Genomic DNA, 25,092 nt, shown 5'->3' with positions numbered 1-25,092 from the left:
TTCTAATCGGAATGTCGCCGGCTAAAGTCCGCCATCTTGGCGGACTTACTAGCTGCAGTGTCATTTATTATGTTCTCCAAATCGTAATTTCCCCCGCAATGTTTTCCCGCCTTTAACGGAAACTGACACCCCTGTCTCTTTTAAGTTAGCCCGCGTCCATCTTAGACAGCATCATCACTTACCACTCAGTGAGATCGCAGTCAAGAAAAAAAATATTTATAACAACCGTTTAGTAAACTGTCATCCAACAATTGCTCGACAAATTAGGAACTCATTCTCCGCACACGCTCGCCACGGAAACGTAAGTTCCTCCCCGCAACGTTTTCCCGCCTTTAATAAAAACTTACATACCAACATACCCCTATTAAGTTAGCCTGTATCCATCTTAGACTGCATCATCACTAACCGCCCAGTGAGATGGCAGTCAAGAAAACAAATATTTATAACAACCGTTTAGTAAACTGTCATCCAACAATTGCTCGACAAATTAGGAACTCATTCTCCGCACACGCTCGCCGCGGAAACGTAATTTCCTCCCCGCAATGTTTTCCCGCCGCCGGCATCCTGCAACATTCCGTCGGATGTAATTTTAGTAGGTTTATGCATTTTTATTTACTTTTAAATATATGTATCAAATAAATTTTACATATTAATTTGGCTGTTCTTTAAGACCGAGCTTTGATAAAAATAATAGGTACTCACTTTCAGTAGAATGTGAGGTCACTAACCATCACTACCCATAATCTTGTAAATATGAAAGTGTGTTTATTTTTTCCCGTGGAATTTTTATAACTCTTGTAACCTTGCAGCAGTCAGACAGACAGACACACGTTTTCGCATTTATAATTTTGTGGAATATGGATTTCTTAAATTTTATGCTCACTCCGGTAATGTTAGTTCAGTAATTCCTTTGACTACGTTGAGGGGCAAAAAAGTGCTAGAATGGCGTCCTCGAACCAGAAAGCGCAGCAACGGAAGACCCTCACTAGGTGGACAGACGACATCAAACAAACAAACGAGCAACGAAGCAGGGAGCCGCTGGATTCAGGTGGTGCAAAACCGTGGCGTGGAAATCCCTATACAAGAAACCTATGTCCAGCCGTGGGCGACAATGATGACAATGATGATGATGATAATGAAATTCTTTAATAACACAAATAGTATTTTAAGTTTTCTCTTTTTTTGTAACCTGTCATTTATGTTTTGTGGTGCAATAAAGTATAATTATACATACCTAAATACATACATAGTAAGTTAGAAATGTTGCTTTTAAACTCAAATTCAATAAACACTGTATTTTTATCAGCAATCGCAAAGTCCCAATCGGTCAAAATCCAATACATATTGAAATAGTTTCGTCCACCAACGTTTAACATAAAGGCTTTCATGGGCTCCTTTCGAAATAGGATTTTGGGGCTTCAAACTAAGCGTTTTAGTGACAGTTACTCATAAGAGATAGCGGGTGATAGAAATAATATTTACAACATTTAATGCGCGACGGGCAATCTCAAATAACTGCATCACAATATTTTTATACATAATATGTTTATTGTATCTTTGTCTGTTTAGAACACAGCCACAAAAAGCTCAAGCATCTAATATAATGCACAATATTTCAGTAGGTACTGAAAATGCGAATTGCAAATCAAATATAGGTAGATTTATTTTACAACTCCTGATGACATTAACACTTTTAGTAGGTATGGAAAAATGCGTGAATCGTGTTCACGTCTAGTAAAGGCACTAAATTATTATATTTTAAAGCGCACAACTTCAACTATAATATATGACATATTACATCATACGTTTGCTATTAATATAATGTCACGAATTGTTCCGCTTCTGCGCCCGTGAGTTGATTTATGACCGAGATTTTATTTAATACATTCAATCTATCTGTTATTTAAAATAGCCATAATTTACCTCAAAAACCCTATTGACAAATTATTGAAATCATTACAGATGTACATTGATAATAATTTCAGCTGCTAAATTAGTGTCCACGTTATCGCTTGTTTCGTAGCGTAAACCTAAACCGCTTCAAAACAGAATAACTCATCAGGCGCAGCGAAAGTTGGACGAATGAAAATTAATGAAATTCTCCAGCAGGCGAACGAACGGCTTACAATGCTCGGATACAGTGCATATTGTTAGTGCTACAGGCGATATTGTTTGCTATAACTTATTTATCATTTATTAAACAACTAGCTGATGCCCGCGACTTCGTTCGCGTGGATGTAGGTTTTTAAAAATCCCGTGGGAACTCTTTGATTTTCCGGGATAAAAAGTAGCCTATGCTAATCCAGGGTATAATCTATCTTCATTCTTAATTTCAGCTTAATCCGTCCAGTAGTTTTTGCGTGAAGGAGTAACAAACATACACACACACACACACACACACACACACACACACACGCACACACACACACACACGCAAACACAAACTTTTGCCTTTATAATATTAAGTGTGATAAAGTATATACATACATCATACCTACATACATAAGTATAAGATATTATAGCTTATGCCCTACGGATTGGTAGACTTCACAAACTTATGAGAACATGGATAACTCACAGACATGCAGCTTTCCTCACGATATTTTCCTACACTGTTGAAGCAAGGTGATATTTAATTGCTTGAAACGCACAATCCTTTGTAAATTAGAGAGGTGCGTGCCTAGAAATGAACCCCCGACCTTCCAAAAAGAAGGCGAACACTAGCCTACCACCAATTTTTCTTCCCCCGCGATGTAAATTAACAGGTAGTTAAATCCCACAGTAAATAATGGTGAGTCTACTAAACAGACCTGTTTAATCGTTTTTAACAAAAAGAAAAAGGGCAAAGGTTAATGCTCCTAAGGTAGATAACTTACCACCTACTTAGGTCTCAATCTTTTATCGTTCAAGCCAACTTTATTAAACAACAACAATATTCCGCTTTTTCTTGGTTACCTGCCTTTAAATTAAAGGAAACCTTTTTTGGCTATTTTACACTAGCGACCCGCCCCGGCTTCGCACGGGTGGACATTTATTTTTTCTATTTTCCGGGATAAAATATAGCCTATACGGATTTGGAAGAATCCCTCTAAGTAATGGTAAAAGAAATTTTGAAATCGGTCCAGTAGTTTTTGAGCCTATTCAATACTAAAATACAAAAATACAAAGGTTTCCTCTTTATAATATTAGTATAGATGAAACTTTTTGGCTAGAAATATCATCATAAGTTGAGATAGACGCCCACAGCTAGACATTAGCTCTGCACGAACTTTCACAAGCCACGGTCTTGCGCCACCGCCGCGCCGCCTGAATCCAGCGGCCGCCTGAAACTCATTTTAATCAACTCATCGCCATTCTAGCAGGGGTACTAGAAATATTAGTACCTTATACAATAGCTAAATAGAAACTGTAAACAAGCTAATCCGCACCAGCTTTGCTCTTAATTTCTAAAAATCTTTTCTTAGTTAGTTAGTTAGTTAACGTAACAGAGAAAACTTAAGTTTCATTTGTTAGATTATTAATATTGTTATAAAAAACGTCCATGGCGTCACCTGGTTTAGGGCCCCGGCTTGAAACCAGCGCTGTATGCTCTTGTGTATCAAGGCATACCAGCTTAAGCTGAGCTGGAACCTTTTTTCGGGTTGTACTACAGAAGGCTCAGTTTATTCCGCCACTTCTTCTGCTTGTTGGCTTTAATGTTCAAGTGGAGAAAGCGTGAGATAACCAACTCTTAGATATACCTATAGTTAGACAGAGAGTCTGTGGGTATAATAAGTGAGTCAATTTAAGAAATAAACATATTGTCTTTCTTTCTTACTTTGCTGCATAATCTCAAGTTTCTAGACCCTAGTTTCATATAAACCAACATGAAAATAGTGTACCTAAATGATAATGCAGATTGTACTTGACCGGTCCGCTCTGGGCGCCGCGAACTTTGCCCCTCGACAGTTCGCACTGAACTGACCTACTGAGGCTTGACACACTTCAATGACCAACTCATTATATTTTACAACTTAACCATAACTTAACCTATGTTCTCTAAGGCGCAACGCTCACTAGCTAAGTAAAGTGGAGTCGAGACGTTTTTTTTAAGGGTCCTCCGCTGTCCGTCTATCTGTCAGCGAGGTGTATCCCGTGAACCATAATAAGGTAGGTAGAGAGTCGAAATTTTCACAGAGTATTATTATTGCTGCAATAACAACAATTAATAATAAAAATTTCAAATAGCCACACCCTTTTCAACTTACGCCGCTTCCATCTTAACCTGCGTCATCAGTTACAACCACAAGTGTGATCGCAATTATTTTACTTGTGCAGTGTAAAAAAAGCCAGCATGAAAGTTAAAATAAAAATAAAGTATTATTTTTGTACAATGGTACGGAACCATTAGTATAAGAGTCCGATTCGCACTTGACGGGTTTTACTATTGCAGTGCCATCGTTGCTAAGGTTTTGTTCAAATTGAAATTGTTAAAAACACCAAAGTATTTTTAAAGCTGTTTAATATTAATAAGACTCGCATCCACTCCACTCCATCTGTATGCGTCGGTCCTAAGAGTGCCAATACAAAAGCTTCTTAGGTACTAGTACATAATCGTAAACACAACAGTAAAAGGCAACTCGAGTCGTGAAATAAGAACCCCTTCGAAGCAAAAAGTCCCCCTACATGAAATTAGGGCTATTTAGCCAACGAACTCATAATGTCACATAATGGCTTTTCAATTTTCAACGTAATGCCAGCGAAATCCATTCTCGTCGTCGTCGAAATACTGACAATAACCTTTATTAAAAGCTTCGACGAAAATATGGCAATCAAATGGGAAAATTCTTGAAAAAAATTTCAACCCCACGCTAAGCATCAATGATATTTCATTTACACGACTACGACAACGATACGGTATCAATATGACAATGCACAATATAGCATTATTAATTTCAAGCTGTACTGTGATGTTATAATATGTGTGCTATATAATATATTCCTTTTAATTTATTTATTTACTATAATAAACTTGAAAATGAACTTAAATCTCGTCAAACTGCAAGCAGTTTATGTTAACTTGAAGGTTTTATAATGACAGGCTCCCGTTAATCTAACTCCTTCTAGTTTACAGCACCTACAACCAATAGCCCTACAATAGCCCAATTTATTATTATAGTGTCTATTCCTTCAAATAGTGTTGCACCCAACAGGATAGGTTCGTCGTATTCATCTCACAATAATTATAATTAAACCAATTCTCTCAATCCTTCAATTGCCCTACGCAATTAAAAAGTTAGGTTTTGCTACTAAAAGTGCAAATATACATATAGGAGTAAAATATCTTAATTAATAGAAGGAAATCTTATCTTCTTCTAGTGCCATCTTCTAATCATCAGCAAACTGGATTTTGTTCCCTTCTGCCTTAGACAGTGATCTTGTATTCATGTTGAACCACTGGCGAAGGTTCTTAAGCCAGGAAACCAGGTCTACGTTTGCCTTTTATCTTCCCCTGTATTATAAGCTGTAGCAGGTCATGTTTTGAGCTGCGCATTATATGGTCCAGATATTTCTAGCTTTCAAAACTTTTAAGAGATATTCGAAATCTTATCGTATAGTCTAAAAAGAGTCGAACGCTTGAAAGGGTGCGCGGCAGTTTCGTGACGTCGTAGAATTCGCGTGCTCGATGAAAAAAAACGCAATTTATGCTAGGCGTAATAGGCGATGCGGATAATTCGCGGGGGTTCCGTTTGTAGGGACACCACGCAGCAGGAAAATTCCGGACCAAGAGGTGACAAATAATAAGAGGTGTTTAAAAATATACTAAAAATTGGTTGTCTGTAAAGTCGGTTTACTGACGATAGTTGAACGTGACAACAAAGGCCGATTGTGCTTCTTAGTCGCTCGTTCCGCGCTCTCGCTTGCACTTCAAGCCTTACATGGAACGCCTCAGAGCGAGGTAACGCCGCATGAGTCATGTTTTTTCGTGCGTGCAGCCGGCTCTATCGAATTATAAGACGTTGTCACGTCAAAAACTTCAAAGTTTTTAAGATATTTTGAAAAGGTACCTACCTAAAAGCTCAAAGTTCGTACATGACTTTTATGTCCAGCTTCCATTCGAAAGACGAAATACATTTTTCTAAACATATCCAGCACATCACTGCAGAATCGCCTCGATAAGATCAGCATGAAGAGTGGGCAGAAATCCGATAAGTCGAAGGTTCTAATCGTACGCGATATACTACTGTCCTAGCTACTTCTAAAACAAGCTTTCAACAAGTCACACTTAAGTGTCCACTAACCATAGATTCTTTATCTAGATTTAGATGCTATAACAATAAAACTTGCAGAAGTTAGCTCTGGCAAGTCACTTGCACTGTATACACACTCGCAGCAAGTCAACTTCTGAAAATTCTTTATACTGAACTTGAAGATATTGACACTGACAGGAAAATATACACACAAGGTACTTATTATTAGCACAAAGCATTTTAAATTTAACTCATGGTCGCCCTACCGCGACCTTTTTTGCGACAATTTTGTTCCGTAATAGCCGGCCTCATTGATGTATTATATAAAAATGTCGCAGCTAAATTCGATTAGCGAGTTTTTTACGGTTAATTGTGTCCCTTTTGAAAACATTCCTTGATTTTTTATGCAAACATCGTCACCCAATCTCCTTCAAACCTATGCAATCCTGGTATCTATATTATAATAATGTAGGAGATTCCACTTAAATGACGTCGGCAGCATAGGGCGCGACGAAGAAATACGTGAGCGGAAATCACCAGTACCGCTCTCTGCTGGGACGGGCCCATGTTCTGCAGGTCTTAAGGTGCGCTTCGCGGCAGCGCCCCGCACGATATTCTCTCCAGCCGCGACGCGCAGTTCAGTTGCAGTTCAGTTCAAGTGTGCACCTTTTAGTTGTGTGGCCGATGCGGCTGAAACTTACTGTTTGCGTTTAGTAAAAAAAACGTTCCAAACACTTTGGGGCCGCTGTGTGCGCTGCTTTCTTCAAAAACTAAAGTAAGGTGTAACGCACACCCGCAGAATGGATTTGAGCTAAGGGGCGGACCGCATCTTTTTTCTAACAAATGAACAAAGCTTTATTCTTCGACTTGAAACACATAAAGATAAGTTTAAAAGTTGTACCTAAAAAAATACACTCGACTCCGCTCCACCTAGTGGGTTTGCGTTGGCCCTTAGAACAGTAACATGAAAAATTTGTGATAGGTAAACTAATACCCATCATCCAAATAATTTAAATAATTGAAATAATCCTCCTGACTCAATAGTAAGCTACTGTTTTTAATAGTACAATTATTTTAATAGTGCATAGTTTAAATTCAGTTCAACGTAAGCTTTTTGTGCTTAAAAATAATACATTCAAATGCAGTTTATTTTATCAACGCGAATTAACCCGCGGTGAATTATGCACGTACTACAGAGCGAATAAATGTTTGGCAAGACTACAAAACTACTTAGCACTTGGCACACAAAACAAGGGGAAAACACTTGTCCTTATATTTGGTATAATCAAATAACTATAAAGGAAAATATATGACAAAAAGTTGTACACACACTGCCTCATCTTTTTTAGGGTTCCGTTCCCAAAAGGTATTAACGGGACCCTATTACTAACCCTCCGCTATCCGTTCGTCTGTCTGTCAGCGAGCTGTATCTTAGGAACCGTAACAAGTAGATAATTTTCACGGCATGTGTATTTCCAATTTCTGTTACCGTTGTAACAAAAAAAATATCAAAATAGCCACCGTGAAAAAGTGCTATTTCTTGTATGATGGTACAGAACCCTTAGTGTGCGAGTCCGACTCGCACTTGACCGATTTTTAGGGTTCCATATTTAATTATTAAAATTATTCGCCTCAGTAGGTATTCGCTTTACATGGAAAATTTGATGTATTTAAGATGGGTTTGAATTCCCTATGATATAATATCTGCGGCTGCGGGCATCAGCTAGTTAAATAATAATTATTTAACTAGCTGATGCCCGCAGCTTCGCCCGCGTGGATTGGTCAGATCCCCTGCAGCATCAGGATTGAGGAGTTGGACTCCAAATTTTTTATGAAACAATGTCGCAAAGTTCCTCTATCGATTAAAAAAGAAATGACGCAAATCGGTTCAGAAATCTCGGAGATTTCGGTGTACATAGGTAGAAAAACACAACTCCCTTTTTGAAAGTCGGTTAAAAAAGTAGCCTATGTTACTCCCTGGTCAATTCTCTACTTGTCTGTGAAAATCCCTTCAATATCGGTTTAGCCGTTCCCAAGATTAGCCTTTTCAAACAGACAGACAGACAGACAGACAGACAGACAGACAGACAAAAATTTTAAAAACGTGTGATTCAGTTATAGTATCGTTCAAATAACCATATGACCTTAATATGCGGTAGTTATTTCGAAATTACAGACAGACACTCCAATTTTATTTATTAGTATAGATATAGATATAGAATTCATATTACTCTTTTTTAATCAAAACGGGAATTATTATAGATCTAATAGCTAGAGCTACTTCGTTTAATTTATTTGGTCGGATAACTCCTTAGAGAATCTTTTACCGTGTCACATCATTTACGAGGAATCAAATTTTATTGCTATCATCTAAATATCAGGCGCTCCCGAGAATATTGTAATTCGAACTCCTTAGAGAGATGCTTTAATATAATATTTCTTCTTTGTAACGGAAAATCTTTATGAACCGGTTATGAATATAGCTACTTCTACATCATTTTTCCGTGTTATTAAAATTAATTGTAATATCGCAACTGCCATTATAAACAAGTATTGTGTTTTGTCACAGTGATAAACTTGCCTACATGTAGGTATGTGATAGACGCATACGAAAATAGTCAAGAAAAATAGTAAGTAAATCAAAGTGAGTGATAAAGGACAACAAGTGAAAAAAGTTAGTGTGAAAACCAGTGAGAAAGTTTAGTGAATACCAAAATAATGTCGCTAATATGTATCTACCGGACAGGACGCTGACCCTATTCGAAGTTTAAGCAAATATTAAGGACTCGAACGTGTGTGTAGGCTTCGATCACACTTGATACTTTTAGTTTCGAAACTTTTTGTCTTCTGAGACTTGAGAAAATACTTTAAACATGGATAAGTGTAAACAACACGAATAGACCTTTTTCGTACAGTTTTTGACTGGTAATTTTCATATTTTTTTCGCAACTATGCGTTCTTCTTTAGCTTCAGGTTTTTGCCCTTAGATTTCGTCTATTGCGCGTAAATAACACTTTCTCGCTGGATTTGTCAGCTCAATCCAAAATCCTAGCAAGTGGCTAAAAACCTTCTAATCAATACGTCACGTAGTGTGCGTTTTTTTAATACAAAACTGTCTGCCTCGTCCCATCTTCATTAAGTATTTACTATTTATGTTTACATAGATACACTGCCCAAAAGATTATCTACTCGAGTGTTAGGGAAAATTCCATTAGAAGTCCGACCAGCAGCTTAGTTCTGCGCTTTCGAAGGAACACACATTGTGAATAGACTTTATGACTTTATGAGCGCTTTGGCTGTAGTGATGGGTTGCAGCAAGTCCTCAGGGTGTACAGTGTAATCGCTAGTGTGTCAGGTGTCAGGAGTTGAGTGGCGTCGGCGATGACGCGGGGGGAGGGCGTGCCACCGCGCTTATCAGGAGATAAGGCGGCGGTTGATACCGGAGTCGCAAACGGCGGCGAGGCCTCATAGTGACCAGGCCGCTTGGAAGCCAGCGGCCGCCGCCCGTCATGCTGCACTCTCTGAACGCACTCGCCGGCAAGATATCGCCGGGCGGCGGCCTCGACACGAACGCGAACCGACACTCGCACCCCAACAGGAACCACAAGTCCTCGTCGCCATCATCGCCGTACTCCAAGACGAAGTAAGTGCCTATCACAATCTCTAGTCTAGCTCTTATCAAGCACATATCACTAAACTTAAACTAAATTGACAAGGTATTGAGTACTTAGTTTAAAATAAAAAATATGGCGAAATAAATGTATTATATGTACGGAACTACTAACTGTCTTTTGCAATGATAATAATTATTTTGAGAATATTCCTTGTGAAAAATTGGAATCGGAAAAGACTTCCTATCTGTCAATTTAGTTAAGTTTGTACCTTATTAAGTATTCAATGTCTGATGAATAATACAAGACTGAAAGAATACCTAATAGTTCAAGACGAAGTATATTTTGTCTAGCCCAGCTCTTATCACAATAGTTAATCACAATTTTTAAATAAATCTATCACAGTAGTTAAATTGAATGAACGTCTAAAAACAATGGAAATTATGGATCTACTTCTAGACAAGCGTGCTCTACCCTACCTTAGATTTTGACTACAGTCAAAGAAATATATTCTACAGCATAACTTATCTGCTACAGCCAAGTGATGGACTATTATCATCATTATCATCATCAGCCTGCCAGGAACAGCCTGTGGACGTCCAACAGTAGGCGTCCACAGGCTGTTCCCTATAGAGCGCCTATTTTCTTGCGGAATTTTTGTCATAGTTTATAAATAGGTACCTACTAGGTATAAACTATTACAATGTCTGAAAAATAGTATAAAACTAAATGAATAGGTACCTAATTCTTTAGTTTTGTAATTTATAACAAGTATTGTTTTACAAAATGTCATAATTCTAGTGCGTATTACGATCCACTTATGTATAATGTATATAGAATGATTTTTCCATGTAGCCATTAAACTTGTTGATACTACCGCAATCGACACACTTCAAGATGAAGTACATCATGTTATTTCCTTAGAAGCTGTTATCTTAAACACACAATCGTCAAGATCTTCTTTGGTATTAACCTAGTAGTGATGTGGATTGTTAAATAGTTTTGAAACATCGTTTGTTTATCATAAATAAGCTCATAATATTATGTTCTCTTCATTAATACTGGTATGTGCTCAAAAGTTTCACTTGTAACATTGAGATAATGTTCACTTTTACAACTTTGCCCAACTCAGCTTACATGATCCGCTCACGGGACTATATAGCAAGCTCGTGCCTTTAATTAAACCTAACTGGAGAACTAATTAAAATCTTACATTAAAGAAAATGAGTTTAAGTTTCACGCTCAATAGGTAGGTACTTAAAAGTACATACTTGTTTTCTGGAAATCTAAATTTTAATCCTCTCCTTACTTATTCGAGTTGGGAAAACACTGTCTTCATGTTGGTAATTACTAGCAAATTACCGCGAATCCTAGTTATTAAATCTTTTTAAAACTGTTTAAAGATTATAATTCAATTACAATCGACATACTTATTAGTATTAGTAATGTAGCGAAAGTGTGTCTCTCTTGCTTTGATTTGCTGTTATCCATAATTGAGGAGTTCCATCCTCTGTTTCCGAAACTATTCATTTGATCTTAACCAAACTTAAATGGTACCAACCTGACAGTGCAACCTTTGTAAAGAAAAAAGAATTGTGAAAATCGGTTCGTTAGAGTTATGAAATTTAGTTAGAATGTTGTGACGGACGGACGGAAGGACGGACGGACAGACGGACGGATGGACGGACGGACGGACGGACAGATAGACAGATAGACAGATAAACAGACAAACAACAAAGTGATCCTATAAGGGTTCCGTTTTTTCTTTTGAGGTACGAAACCCTAAAAATAAGCCTAGTAGGATTCATTAGTAGAGTCATAATTAACACAGCAGTGTTTGGCAGTGATTCACGTCATAGGACCTTAGTTCGGACAAATATTGGTCGATGACTAAGCAAGTAGGTACCTACTAGGACCTACGTACAACCTGGGTCATCTTGACTTAATACTTAGACAGGTGTAACTTTTATCAGATACTTGATAAGACTATACTGTTTGATAACGATGCTTAACCTAAATCCACGCGCAATTTTAATGCGTCCGTTCACGGGTAAGTAGGTACTCTACTGAATATTCGCCTTCTTACGGCTGAAATTAATAATGACGAATCTATCTGTAAACCCTCGAAGAGATTCTTAGAGATTCTATCCTTTGGTAAATAATAGCAGTGTTACTATTGTAATTTTTTTTTTTACTATAGACAGAGTAAACTAAAGTGAGGGAACTCACGATTTGAATCTGAATCGACGATATGTGCCAGTGACGTTGAACCCTCGACCATTTCTTAAAAGTTCCGTGACTGTCGTAACCTGTGCTATATTAGACTTCGGGACATAAAAGGTCTAAAAATTTGACTTCACTTTGATCCCTAAATCTTCAATTTTCGGAGATTAATTTTTGTAACAAAATATCAAGGCTTTGACGTCACTGGCAGGCGTCAAATGTTCCTACATTTGACGCTTGGTAGCCTATGAATCGCCTATTTTTCTTTGATTTCACGATTGACGATGTATCAAGTCTTGGTGACACTTTTGACACATCGTAGATTCAGGATCAAACCGAGAGTTCTATCACTCTAGTTCACTCTGATATCATCCAATAAGCAAGTGACTTCACAAACACCACTTGCCATCAAATTGACCCATATTATGTTCGCGTTCTAGTCAAGCAAAGCAGTACTTTATAAAAGCAGGCCATTGCACTAAAACGGGCTTATCTTGTATTAGCAAACATTGCGTGTTCTCTTCTTTGACTTGTTTAACAAGTCAGATGTGAATTATGCTCTACGGAATATTGTTGCCTAGGTACCTGATGCCTGCGACTTCATCCGCGTGGATTCAGATTTCCAAAAATCTCGTGTGAACTCTTGATTTTCCGGGATAAAAACTAGTCTAATTCACTATCCAGGTCTTCAACTATATCCTATATATATAAAACTATATATAGAGTATAGACATTGCTCCATTACGGCGTGATTGAAGGACAAACCAACAAATCAAGAAACCAATAAACCAACAAACAAACACACTATAATATGGGTATTATTATCTCTAATCTCGTTGCTTTTAATTTCGTTTTTAAATCGCTTGGTGGCACGATTTATGCTGCTAACCACGGCCGAAGCCACAACGACCAGACCAGCTGTTTGATTACGGGAAAACTGTATCAATCATTATTACAATCGCAATCGATGTGATTGGCTGAATTTATGGTGTTCTTGTTCCAACAATACGTTGTAGCCAATTATAGTAAGCGAGTATCAACCAATCAGAGATGGTTGCGATCGTGACATTGTAGCGGTCATTCTACCGCAATCGAGCCGTTGAGCTTACTCAAAAATGATAATGGAGGTTAGCGAATTTTGACCCAGCATTTTTGAAAACCGTTCAGTTTCAGAAATCATTTAATTTTAATAATATTTTTCAGAGTATTTTTCTGTGTAAGCCTGATACGTTTAGAAGATGGGGATCAAAAATATAATTATTCACAAGCACACATTATAAATAAATAACGGTTACATGGCAATACATGTGAATATCTTTTTTCTCCCAACTTTATTTGATAGACTTTGATGAAGTTTTTTGTTAGACTGGTTTACTACAACAAGCATGAGAAGTTTGATTCGTGAACGTGGGCTTGAGGCTCACGGTTCTGTTAGTTTGGGTCTGAAACTCTATGGAATTCGCCAATCTCTTTTCCCAATTGCCCCTGCCGGGAAGCAAACCCGGGAACTGCCACTCATAAGACCACAGTGTTCGCTATAGCGCCAGGAAGGTTTTCCTATGATTCGCTTAAGAGGGGTCTCTCCGTCACTCGCTCCATACAAACGTAGTTCCAATTTCATTTGAATATTAAGCAACCAAAGTCCATGAAATTTTGCAGGCATATTCTTGAAACTAATATCTATGCCTGTGGTTTTCCAGATTTCTGTTAAAATATTCGGTTTCAAAGTTACGCGGTCTTAAAAATTCACATACAAATCTTTGAGTCCCTGTAATTTTAAAACTACATATTTTTAGAAAAATCTAAAACACCACAGGCACAAATATTAGTTTCTAGAATATGTCTGTAAAATTTCATGGACTTTGGTTGCTTAATATTCAAATGAAATTGGAACTACGATTGTATGAAGTGAGTGACGGAGAGAGCCCTGTTAATTCCACCCGACCACGCACACGCAGAACTAATAACGTTTATCTGTCACAACTGTCACACGCTTATTTGTTTTATTATATCTGCGATGTCACATAATACCCCCTATTTGCTTATTACATTGTATTAGGGCCACGCACCTCTGACAAAGAGCAGCTATACAGACGCTATAAGATTATATTATTTGTACTACAAGTTTATAACTGAGTCAGATAGAAACTATAGCAATTTTACAAGCTTTTTTTAGCGTTTAAAGATTAAAAAGACTGCTATAATTTGGAAAGTGTAATATCAACTAATACAATAAATACCGAAACAGTATTTTATTTTGTTACTACTGTGAATCTGGCATTTGTGACAGAAACATACAAACAAAATATAAGCTTGATAGCTCAACGATTAGAGGAGCGGACTGAAAACCGAAAGGTCGCCGGTTCAAACCCCCCACCCGTTGCACTATAATTGTCGTACCTACTCCTAGCACAAGCTTTACGCTTGATAGGAGGTGAAAGGAGAATACTAGTTTAAAAAAAAACAAGCACACCGAAAGATTAAATAATATTGTATAGCAATAGCATCGCATAATCGATGGGCACTTATCCCAATATCACTGGAGAAACGGCATATGGTGATAGTAGGTAATAAGCAAGGGGATGCTTATTATTATTACAATATTGGGGAATTATGACTGATAAGGTGCGTTTAACCAACACTGGCACAGTATATTGCATTAATTTATTGTTGGATTAGCGAGTCGCTTGATATCGGTAATATTACATATAAATAAATTCAAATTATTACTAGATTACAACAAAGTGAAAGTGGTGAATGCTAGTGCAATTTAAAGAACACAAGAATAAAGTGTTTTCCAATAAAAACTCTTAACTAGAAACTAAAATAAGTCAATGGACCGATTGTTAGGTATGTATAAGAACGTTTATAAGTTTAGGTTAACATGACATTGACTATTCATAGGTTAGAGGCTAGATTGTAATGTTAGTAAAGTACTGCTATCAGCAATTTACGATTTAAAAAAAAATTAAGTACTAGATGATGCTCGCGACTTGGTCCGCGTGGTTTAAGTGTTTTAAAACCCCCATGTGAACTCTGATTTTCCGGAGAAAAAAGCAACCTAAGTCAGTTTCCGGGGTCATCATCATGACCAAACCATCGCCAGCCAAAACTACTGAGCCTGGGTCTCCTCTTAAAATGAGAAGGATTTAGGAGAAGACTTCGTCTGTGTTGGCGTTTGCTTGCGCGCGTGCTCTGCCTTTTTAGAGTGTTTTTTTTTTTTGTTAAAAGTGGCTGGGTTTTGAGTTTTACTGGAGTTTTTGGTGATGGAACTGACTGGGAAACGCTCTAAAGGGGTGCCGTGCGTGCGTCGGCGAGCGCCGGCACAGACGAAGTCCATACTTATATAGTTTCCCTAACTTGTAAATAACTACAAACTTGACATTGGCTAATCTTTGTAAAACCAGACGAGAGAGGCAAAAAAAAGGATTTAGGACAGCTGCTATCAATTTCGTCAAATCAGTTAAACGAATGAACCGTAAATAGGTGACAGACATACACACTTTTGGATTTATAGGTACGTACTATTAGTATGGATTTTCATAAGTCCTAAAATATTTTTTTTAATCCTACTTTATATTATAAACGCGAAAGTTTGTATGTATGGATGGATGTTTGTTACTCCTTCACGCAAAAACTTCTAGACGGATTTGACTGATATTCGGAACGGAGATAGATTATACCCTAGACTAACAAGTAGGCTACTTTTTATCCCAGAAAATCAATGAGTTCCCATGGGATTTTTAAAAACCTACATCCACGCGAACGAAATCGCGGGCATCAGAGCTAGTATCTACTTAATAACTTTTTTCGCCTGAAATGCATATTGAGTTGAAACTCAGCCTGAATAGCGTGTTTAAGCGCGCTTTATGAAAAGTTTATTTACCTGAAAAATGGAAAAGTGTCGCCAATTATTTCATAAAATGGGTATAATATTTATATTTTACCTACTCGTGTACCGTATGCATTAAACATTGTGTATTTTATAATGCGGTTTATTTTTTATGCCAATTTTGTCGCAGTAGGTACATACAGTACGCGACAGGTGGGGATGGCAAGCGGGGTATGAGGTGGGCGGAGGACCCGCACACCCGCACGTCACCCGTGCTATCCCGCACCGGTCAAGCACGGGGGTTGTGCGGGTGTACGGGGTGTCCCACCCCGATTGCAATGTCGACCTAACGCGCACTATAGGTAAGTATCTATACCTAGTAGTTTTGCTGGAGACTCCAGGTTTGATTCGTCGCATTTTACTTAATTAGTACCCAAAAACGGCCTATTTCAAACTATAACCGTGTTCTAGAATGCTGTTAAAATTAATATGACACTGAATATCCAGTTGTAAGCAAAAACGAATTGTAATTTAGCCGTTGCAAAAATTATTGTTCGAAATGACCGTCTAATCAAGTACTCGTAGATGTTGATTTCTCGGTTAGTGAAATTCAGCAACAAAATATAGAATGCCCAAAGGATTTAGTTACTTCGTTAAAATAATCCATAAAGGTATAATGATACTAATTTTATTTATTTATTTACAAGGGCACACATTTGGTCTAACTGGTCGCTAAAGGTGCCCACGCACTCGAACTGAACTGCAGCGCCCCGCACGATATTCTCTCCAGCCAAAACGCGCGTACCGCGTAGCGCGTCACTGCCGAGCGTCGCGGCTGCAGAGAATATCGTGCGTGGCGCTGCCGCGAGTTCAGCTGCAGTTCAGTTCGAGTGCGTGGGCACCTTTATCCGTTGAGGAGGTGTTAAAGTATTTTGGCGTAAACGTAGGTAATAAGTTATGTGGCGTAAACGTAGGTAATGTAAGGTTATTTTTAAAAATTGATTTGAGTTGTCAAAAATAATATAAAATTATTAATTTATCTAATGCAGGTAGTTTGATAAAATCGATATTTCGCTCATTCGATGTCATACAATCTGTTGCTAGGAGGCCAACAAGATTGAACTGGCATAAATACGGGTGTTTCGAAGGTTTTAGTTTAGTCTCCTTCTGAGATTCGGAGCGATATCGCATATTTTCGGTATTTGGGTTGTGAACTGGATAATTAGATGTTGTGATAGCAATCACGCTCTAATTAAATTATTTATTTTGGCATTAGTTTGTTTAGATTAAAACTCTCGGATAACCTTGCACATTAAACTTGTGTTTTTTTTGTGTTGGTTTTGGAGAGGACATTCCAATAATTCGATAAAAATATTTAAATAATACCTGCTTTTCTGAGTGACGCCAATAATTCAGAAGTGGGATGTGTCTCACGTTGTCTTAATTTCGCTTTGGTATCTTTTTGTAAACAACCCACATTTGATTAAAATTTTTATTGAGTTTGATTTGGTGATTAAAATTTTTAGTTTTTTTTTAAAGAATTTAGTCTTTTGTGAAGTGGAAAGTAACTTGCAATAAGTGGTTCAGATTTTGTATACATCGAATGGGAAGTTAGTCGTTTGGATTTATTGTTGACTTAATATTAAAACTGAGAGTTCGGCAGTTCAAGGGTAGGTTTTAATAATTTGGCGGAGGGCAGGATAGCCCATGATTTGGATTTGACTTAGGGCAAGGAAGCCCGCGACTGACATGACAAGATTGATTAGAAACACGAGGACGTGTTAAATTCAGGACGGCCGAACTGTAAGGTTATTTTTAAAAATTGATTTGAGTTGTCAAAAATAATATAAAATTATTAATTTATCTAATGCAGGTAGTTTGATAAAATCGATATTTCGCTCATTCGATGTCATACAATCTGTTGCTAGGAGGCCAACAAGATTGAACTGGCATAAATACGGGTGTTTCGAAGGTTTTAGTTTAGTCTCCTTCTGAGATTCGGAGCGATATCGCATATTTTCGGTATTTGGGTTGTGAACTGGATAATTAGATGTTGTGATAGCAATCACGCTCTAATTAAATTATTTATTTTGGCATTAGTTTGTTTAGATTAAAACTCTCGGATAACCTTGCACATTAAACTTGTGTTTTTTTTGTGTTGGTTTTGGAGAGGACATTCCAATAATTCGATAAAAATATTTAAATAATACCTGCTTTTCTGAGTGACGCCAATAGTAATAAGTTACGTTTACGCCAAAATAATACGCGTCGAATTTTCGCTTTTCTCATTTTCACTTCTTTTTTAAACTGGTTAAAAATATAACATGAAACTAAATTATTATGTCGCTATTTTTATTTTTAGCAACAATTTTTTCATATTTTTGATTGCGATTCAGTTCGCGTGTTCATTAACGCGCTATGCCGGCTTTTATATTCGCATTCGATGGACTAATTAGATTTCATTTTGAAATGAAAACATTATTAAAAAAACCGGGCAAGTGCGAGTCAAACTCGTGCACCGAGGGTTCCGTACTCGGGTATTTTTTCTCACATTTTGCAATATAAATCAAAAACTATGATGCATAAAAATTTGTACAAGTTATACAAGTAAAGCCCTTTCATATGATACCCCACCTGGTATAGTTATCTTACTTCAAAATTGAAAATACCTACTAATTTGTTCCTGAACACAGTTTAGTTTTTTTTTGTGATGTAACCACAAATTTTCGGTTTTAGGATTTTTTCCTTTACTTGTGCTATAAGACCTATCTACCTATCCGCCAAATTTCAGACAACAAAGTGATCCTATAAGGGTTCCGTTTTTCCCTTTGAAGTACGGAACCCTAAATATAGAAACTTATATTAAAATATATATTAAAAATATCATCAAGAGCAGCTGCCGAGTTTCTTGCTTGTTGTGAAAAAGTCTTTCTAACTAGTGTTAGATGCATTTGACGATTCAAACATAGGTAACCTACCTACGTACGGGTACCTACTTATAAAAGTTTAATTGAAAAAAAAAATTGATTTGAAGGGTTCCGTTTTTCCCTTTGAAGTACGGAACCCTAAATATAGATACTTATATTAAAATATATATTAAAAATATCATCAAGAGCAGCTGCCGAGTTTCTTGCTTGTTGTGAAAAAGTCTTTCTAACTAGTGTTAGATGCATTTGACGATTCAAACGTAGGTAGGTACCTACTTATAAAAGTTTAATTGAAAAAAAAAATTGATTTGATCAATATACCTATCTACCTATAACTACACAATGCGATATCTATTAGAAAATGCACAGTACTCAACCATTACCGGTCTTATCTTTCGATCAATACAACAGCGGTATTACCCTAACCGCTGTAAACACTAAGTATTATATACTAGCACCTAGTAAAACGTTACTTAAAATTACGATTTTAGCTTTGTTAATATACAACAAGATATATTCGTAGGTATAATATACATGCACTTATATAATTAGTAAATCAAGTATTTTGTAAATGAAGTATTTTTAAGTTAACAATATAGTTAATTACTATTTTAGACAAAAAATAAAAGAAAACTTAATAAAACCAAAAAAACTGATTCAAGAACTTAAAAATATCAAGCTTAAAAAAATACATAATTCTATAAACAATTTATGGTTTGTAAGAATAGCCATCCGTACTTGGCCAGCGTGACGGACTACGGCTTAAACCACAAAACCCTCCACATTCCGAGTGAAGACCTGTGCTCAGTAGTAGACCGCGATGGGGTGATCATAATGATAATGATGAAGAAAATACAACATTGTAAGACATACCTACCCATCGCCACGAATCTGCATTATACGAGTCATCTGGATTCTGGATTGGTAGTTGGCACTTCATGTCATAATCAACCAATTAATTACCGGCCCACTACTGAGTATAAGCTCAAACTACATAATAGTACCTATAGATATCCCCTCAGAATGACCTAATAGTTCTCTCCTAATACCTATTAGAATCAAATACCTATTAGTTAAAAACAAATTAGTGCAAGAAATCATACATCACTAATAATTGTATCTGCAGACATTTCTCTCTAATTCGTCAGTCGAAGTGAGATAGCGATATGCAGCTATTTGTTCGTGCATATCACCATCTCTCAAAAAATATATTAAATGCAGGTAGGTAGATGGAAAAAAGAAAAGTTACAATTGCACAAGTATCTACGAAAACAGTTATGTTTCTAACATAACGCGCCTCGTGTCTCAACCTGTGGTTGTTGTGCCGACATATTAGATCCAGTTTGATAACAGATAACGTGTGTAATCGAGCTGTGTGCGCTCTTATCAGTGATAAGAGTAATATGGCGAAGTTCTACGAGTATCAATTGTGGGCCAATCGGTGTTCTAGAACAATAAGGTACTTCATAATAATGTTACTCTTACAATAGTTATCTTGTTCGCAATATCAAATGAATAGTATTATATTTTAGTTTCACATTTTATTCTACTAGCTAATGTCAGTTTCAATTTATTTATTCATCTTAGGTGCATTATGTGTTAACAATACCTGCTTAGCAATTATTCGGGTGCGCTGAGTTGTTCGAAACAAATTCAAAAATATAAGTGTAGAACACTAATTTAATCGAGAGACTCTATAAGATTTTTTTCAAATCGTTTAGATTTATCAGGCACCTCAAACGAACCGTTTCTTTAGGAATTTAATCCTTTTCAAATTGATTCCCTTGGTCATACAACTTAGGCAACAGATTTAATTTAAACTCCGGATTTTAACTCCTCAATTCTGATGCTGCTGGGTTTAAACCGTCATAACTCATGTCATGAGTAATGGTATTTTTTAAAGTAATAAATATAAATCTGTACGGATTTTAGCACAGTCCATACTTAGGTACTTAACTAAAATGTCATAATATTAAGAAACCAAGTAAGTATTAAATAATTATAAACTTAAATCGACACTCATCATTTAGTTTTTAAATGAAGTTTCTAGGTAAAAAATATTTTACCCATGATGGAATAAAGAGGGCATTAATTGGGATAACAGATTATCGGCGTGTTTGTCTGTTGCCATTATCCTCAAAAACTATTGGATCGATTTTTAACGGGTTTTTATATTAGGAAGGTACCTTTTTAGGGATCCGTACCTCTAAAGGAAAAACGGAACCCTTATAGGATCACTTTGATAAATATACCAAGTGGGGTATCATATAAAATGGCTTTACCTGTACGTCCTAAAACAGATTTTTATTTATTTTTATCTATAATAGTTTTTGATTTATCGTGCAAAATGTTGGAAAAAATACCCAAGTACGGAACCCTCAGTGCGCGAGTCTGACTCACACTTGGCCGGTTTTTTTTAGAGACACATAATATAATACTGTAGATAATATAATATTATATGCCAGAGGTCACTGCAGCCACGGGTTTTAATTTTTTCTTTTTTCTTGTATTTCAATGGAAACAAAATTATATAAAATGAAAATAGACAATTTTATTATTTTATAGACGAGGTGCCTTCCTGGGACACGAACCCGATACCTCATGGTAAGAATACATCAACTATTGGGTCTATACGGTAACTATTGGGTCACCGAGGCCCAAGTAATCTTTAATTACTTATTATTTTTAAAATATAAGGCTTATTATTAACTAACATGCTTCTTCCGAACTACAGGGATTTTGTGCTCATTTAAAAATGTATAATATTTATAAATACTTATCTATATGTAATAGCAATTTTTTTTACTCGCTGGCCCTTGGCTTCAATCTCACCTGGTGGTTAGTGACGATACCGCAGATAACAGTGGGCTAACCTGGTTTAGGGATTTAAAGAATTTTTTAAACCCATACCTTTAATCTGTTTCTACGGGACATTGTATCGAAACACTATAGGTGAAGTGGTACCTACCTAGGGGTCAACTCACAAATTTCAATTTTGCTTCGATTCGCTGTCAGTGTGAATCGATCATAAGACTCCAACCAAACTAAATACAAAAAATATAGGTAACGTTAAGTGCAAACCTACGTTGGTTATCGCAACTTAGATATTATAACTAAAATGTTATTTCATCGTTGTTGCAGTGGGCTGATGACGATGAACATAAACAACAACAACAACACGAGCATCAACAACAACAACAATGACGAAAAGCCTGACATGCCGGACCCCGATTATATAAAGGTAATTTTTTTCTTACTACCAGACCAATCCATCGGCCTTTATGCATCCACTGATGGACACAGGCCACTATACATAGTCCTCCGCCTTCCATATCTACCCGGTACCCGCCGGGCTGGAGGACGTCCTAAAGCTGCGCTTACCAGTTTACCTAAATTTTATATTTTAGAGCCTAAACTCAAAATTGCTATGCTAAGTCGGTGCTGCGATGGAACACACAGAATCTGATACAAAATTTGGATACAAACATTCATACATAGACTGCTGAAATCCCTTCCTTTTAACTTTGCTGTTAAGTCAGGTAAAAAAGACTACCTATAGAAATGCAGAAAACAGTATAACAGAATAATAGATTTTATATTGCGAAAGTACAAACAATTGTGAAAGACGCAACAAATCCTCGCTTCGATATGGGAAGCCATGGGATGAAGTTTAAAGCTCGCGTTTTAGTGCGCGGTTTCACAAATTTACGGTATTGTCGGTGACAGACGGAACAGCATTTTCACATTATTCGATACATCTGCTGAGTACGATTCTGGGTAAAACACGTTAAGGTAAGGATATAGGTTTAGCCCTACGGATAACAGCCCCAACCCTTAAGGATAAAAGGCCTTGGACCTCAGTCATCAGTCAAAAATTGAAATCATAAGCCTTCGCTCGTCATTATAACAAAAAAAAAAAATTTTTTTTTCGAAAAACCTGTTTGCGGTTTGCACTTCATCAGGTCTGGTGTTTATTTAGTCAAATTCAATTGAAGATACTTTTCTCGCGTTTGAAACAATATGATCATTTCTACTTTTTCACATAGAATTATTATATTAATAACTTTTTCATACTTTTTTTTTCAAAAACCATAGGTAGCCAGTGTCGTTTGGGATGATAATATGAGAAGTCTAATGATAGCCCGTATATTCAAATCTGTTGAGGCATTTAGAAATTAAACCGCAATAAAGAAATTCACGTTATCGGGTACAAAGATACTCGTAGCTGGCATCGTGGAGAAGGATGTTCCCGGAAAACCAAGAATTCCCGTGGAATTTTTGGAAAACCTAAACTCATACGAATATAGGGTAACAGACAGATAGGTACTCTTTCATATTTATAACATTAGTATGGACAAAGAGGTGGACTGAAAACCACTGTACATAAAGATGATAATATTATTATGAAACTTAGTATATAAAACTTGTAGAAGGTTATAATTTAAAAGCAAAACTTTGCTAGTTATATGCAAATCATGCAGGTACAGCTTCAGTTGCCAAGAATAGAGGTTTCTGGATTATTTTTGCATTTTTATTAAACTTTAGTCTATCTCGGGATATTTTATTTGGTTCGCTTCATGCAATATGGTCTGATAATAATACTATCATGACCACAGCTGCTGCACAGTGACAAAAATATAGCCAGGAAAAATAGGATGGTGAGTAAATACTTAGGTATATGTTCTCGCTGCAGTAAATATGCACCTTGAGTCCATTCTATTCTATAGAGATGCATTTGGCTTAATTGGTCATTTAACACTAATGTTATAAATCAATCGAACAGCCATAATAGTAGGGGAAGGTGGGGGGACACCGGGTGGTTAAGGTAAAGACACAATGAATAAATCACTATGTTATTTATTGAGATGATCAATATCACCCCTTATCCGATTTCCCCCCACCTTCCCCTACTACATACGATATACGTATAACTGTAGACTCCGTAAGTCCGTACAGTACTGTGCAGCCACGCATTCGGCGAGAGCTTTATAATTACGTCAGTATATCACTTCATTTGTGAATTCGTAAATTCAACCGGAGCACCCTCCAATGTTCGAAACTTGCCAATTTCGCGGAAACTTCGATGTACACTGATTTCGTTAAAGTAACCTTCAATAATTACAGGTTATTTATTTTTTGAATCACATGTGGCTCACAAACATTTTTTGTTAAAATTGTTGACCGCAAGACGTCGGGCGAGTTTCCATCCTTATGTCGTCGACATTCCATCTACACGCACGAAATGTTTTGGGTCATCATTCCTCATACGCAAGGCTGAAGTTTGGAATACTCTTCCTCGATATCTCAAAATACCTCATTTCAACATAATGTTTTTTACGGTTGAAAAGCGGCCCTAAGGGCCAAAATAATCTTGTTCTTCTTTGTTCAAAGCGTATCACTTCATTTGCGAATTCGTAAAGCACCAAGCGCCCCTCCAGTGTACGAGACTTGCAGAATTTGTCGTTTCAATTTCGCAGAAAACTTGTTGTTCAGTGATTTTACGTAAATTAACTTTCTTGTACACCGAAACCATGTTTGTATGAAACTTTATTAATTTGATAAATTACTTCGTTACTTAACACAAAATGTTCCTGGAACTCTCACACAGTTACTTACTATGTTTGTACTTAATGCTTCCGAATAAATAAATACCTGTACCAAGTTAGTTTAAGTTTTGGAAAAGCGATGCATTTCATTACGCTGAGAACAATTAATTAAACTAAAATCTCTAGAGGGAGAAATGTAAAGCCCCTAAAATATGGGGATATTAAATTTTGAGGACGCAGTCGTCACTGAAACTTCGAATGCTATAAATAAATAACATAAACAATCAATACAAAAATTTATTGCAGGTCTATCCCATAATGATCCCATTCGTAGTTGAAGTTCCACGCGCATGCACGAAGCGATTAGTTTCCTCGTTTTTAATAGGATTGGAATCGCTAGGATATGGAACGCCCTTTTGTTTTTCCCCTACACCTTTAATATATCATAGACCTTCAAGTCAATAGTGTATAAGTAATTTCTAGACAAGCGCGCTTCATCTAAGACTGCATGATCACTTGCCAGCAAAGCTAGTCTATACTCGGGAGAAAAACTATGGAATCACCTACTATGATTTGCTACGAGCGATTTTAAGACCTAAATGACTTTAAAGATTAATGAAAATGGTACCATTTTAAAGCCTATATTGTAAGCTTCAAATTAATACCATATTCATTGAAATTGTACAGGTATTTCAGGAGTTGCTCTGATTTAAGTGAAGGAGG

General features: G+C 36.7%; 1 protein-coding gene across 10 annotated transcripts in view; it reads left to right on the top strand.

The window, feature by feature from the left end:
- LOC123869709 (CUGBP Elav-like family member 1) overlaps window positions 1-25,092 on the top strand; it is a 474,478-nt gene that overhangs the window by 315,416 nt on the left and 133,970 nt on the right. The window contains exons 1-3 of one of the 10 annotated variants that reach the window (XM_045912701.1): window positions 8,800-9,873; window positions 21,389-21,427; window positions 21,965-22,064. In XM_045912701.1, the coding sequence (XP_045768657.1) occupies window positions 9,740-9,873; window positions 21,389-21,427; window positions 21,965-22,064 (273 nt within the window). In that variant the 5' untranslated portion in view covers window positions 8,800-9,739. Of the gene's footprint in view, window positions 1-8,799; window positions 9,874-20,072; window positions 20,283-21,388; window positions 21,428-21,964; window positions 22,065-25,092 lie in introns of those variants that run through there. The other 9 variants (XM_045912703.1, XM_045912702.1, XM_045912705.1 and 6 more) reach the window with 9 other exon arrangements.

Source organism: Maniola jurtina, chromosome 11 (genome assembly GCF_905333055.1).
Source record: "Maniola jurtina chromosome 11, ilManJurt1.1, whole genome shotgun sequence".
NCBI classification, from domain to species: domain Eukaryota; kingdom Metazoa; phylum Arthropoda; class Insecta; order Lepidoptera; family Nymphalidae; genus Maniola; species Maniola jurtina.
Note: the sequence above shows the minus strand (reverse complement) of the source record. Positions and strands in the feature narration are given on the sequence as shown.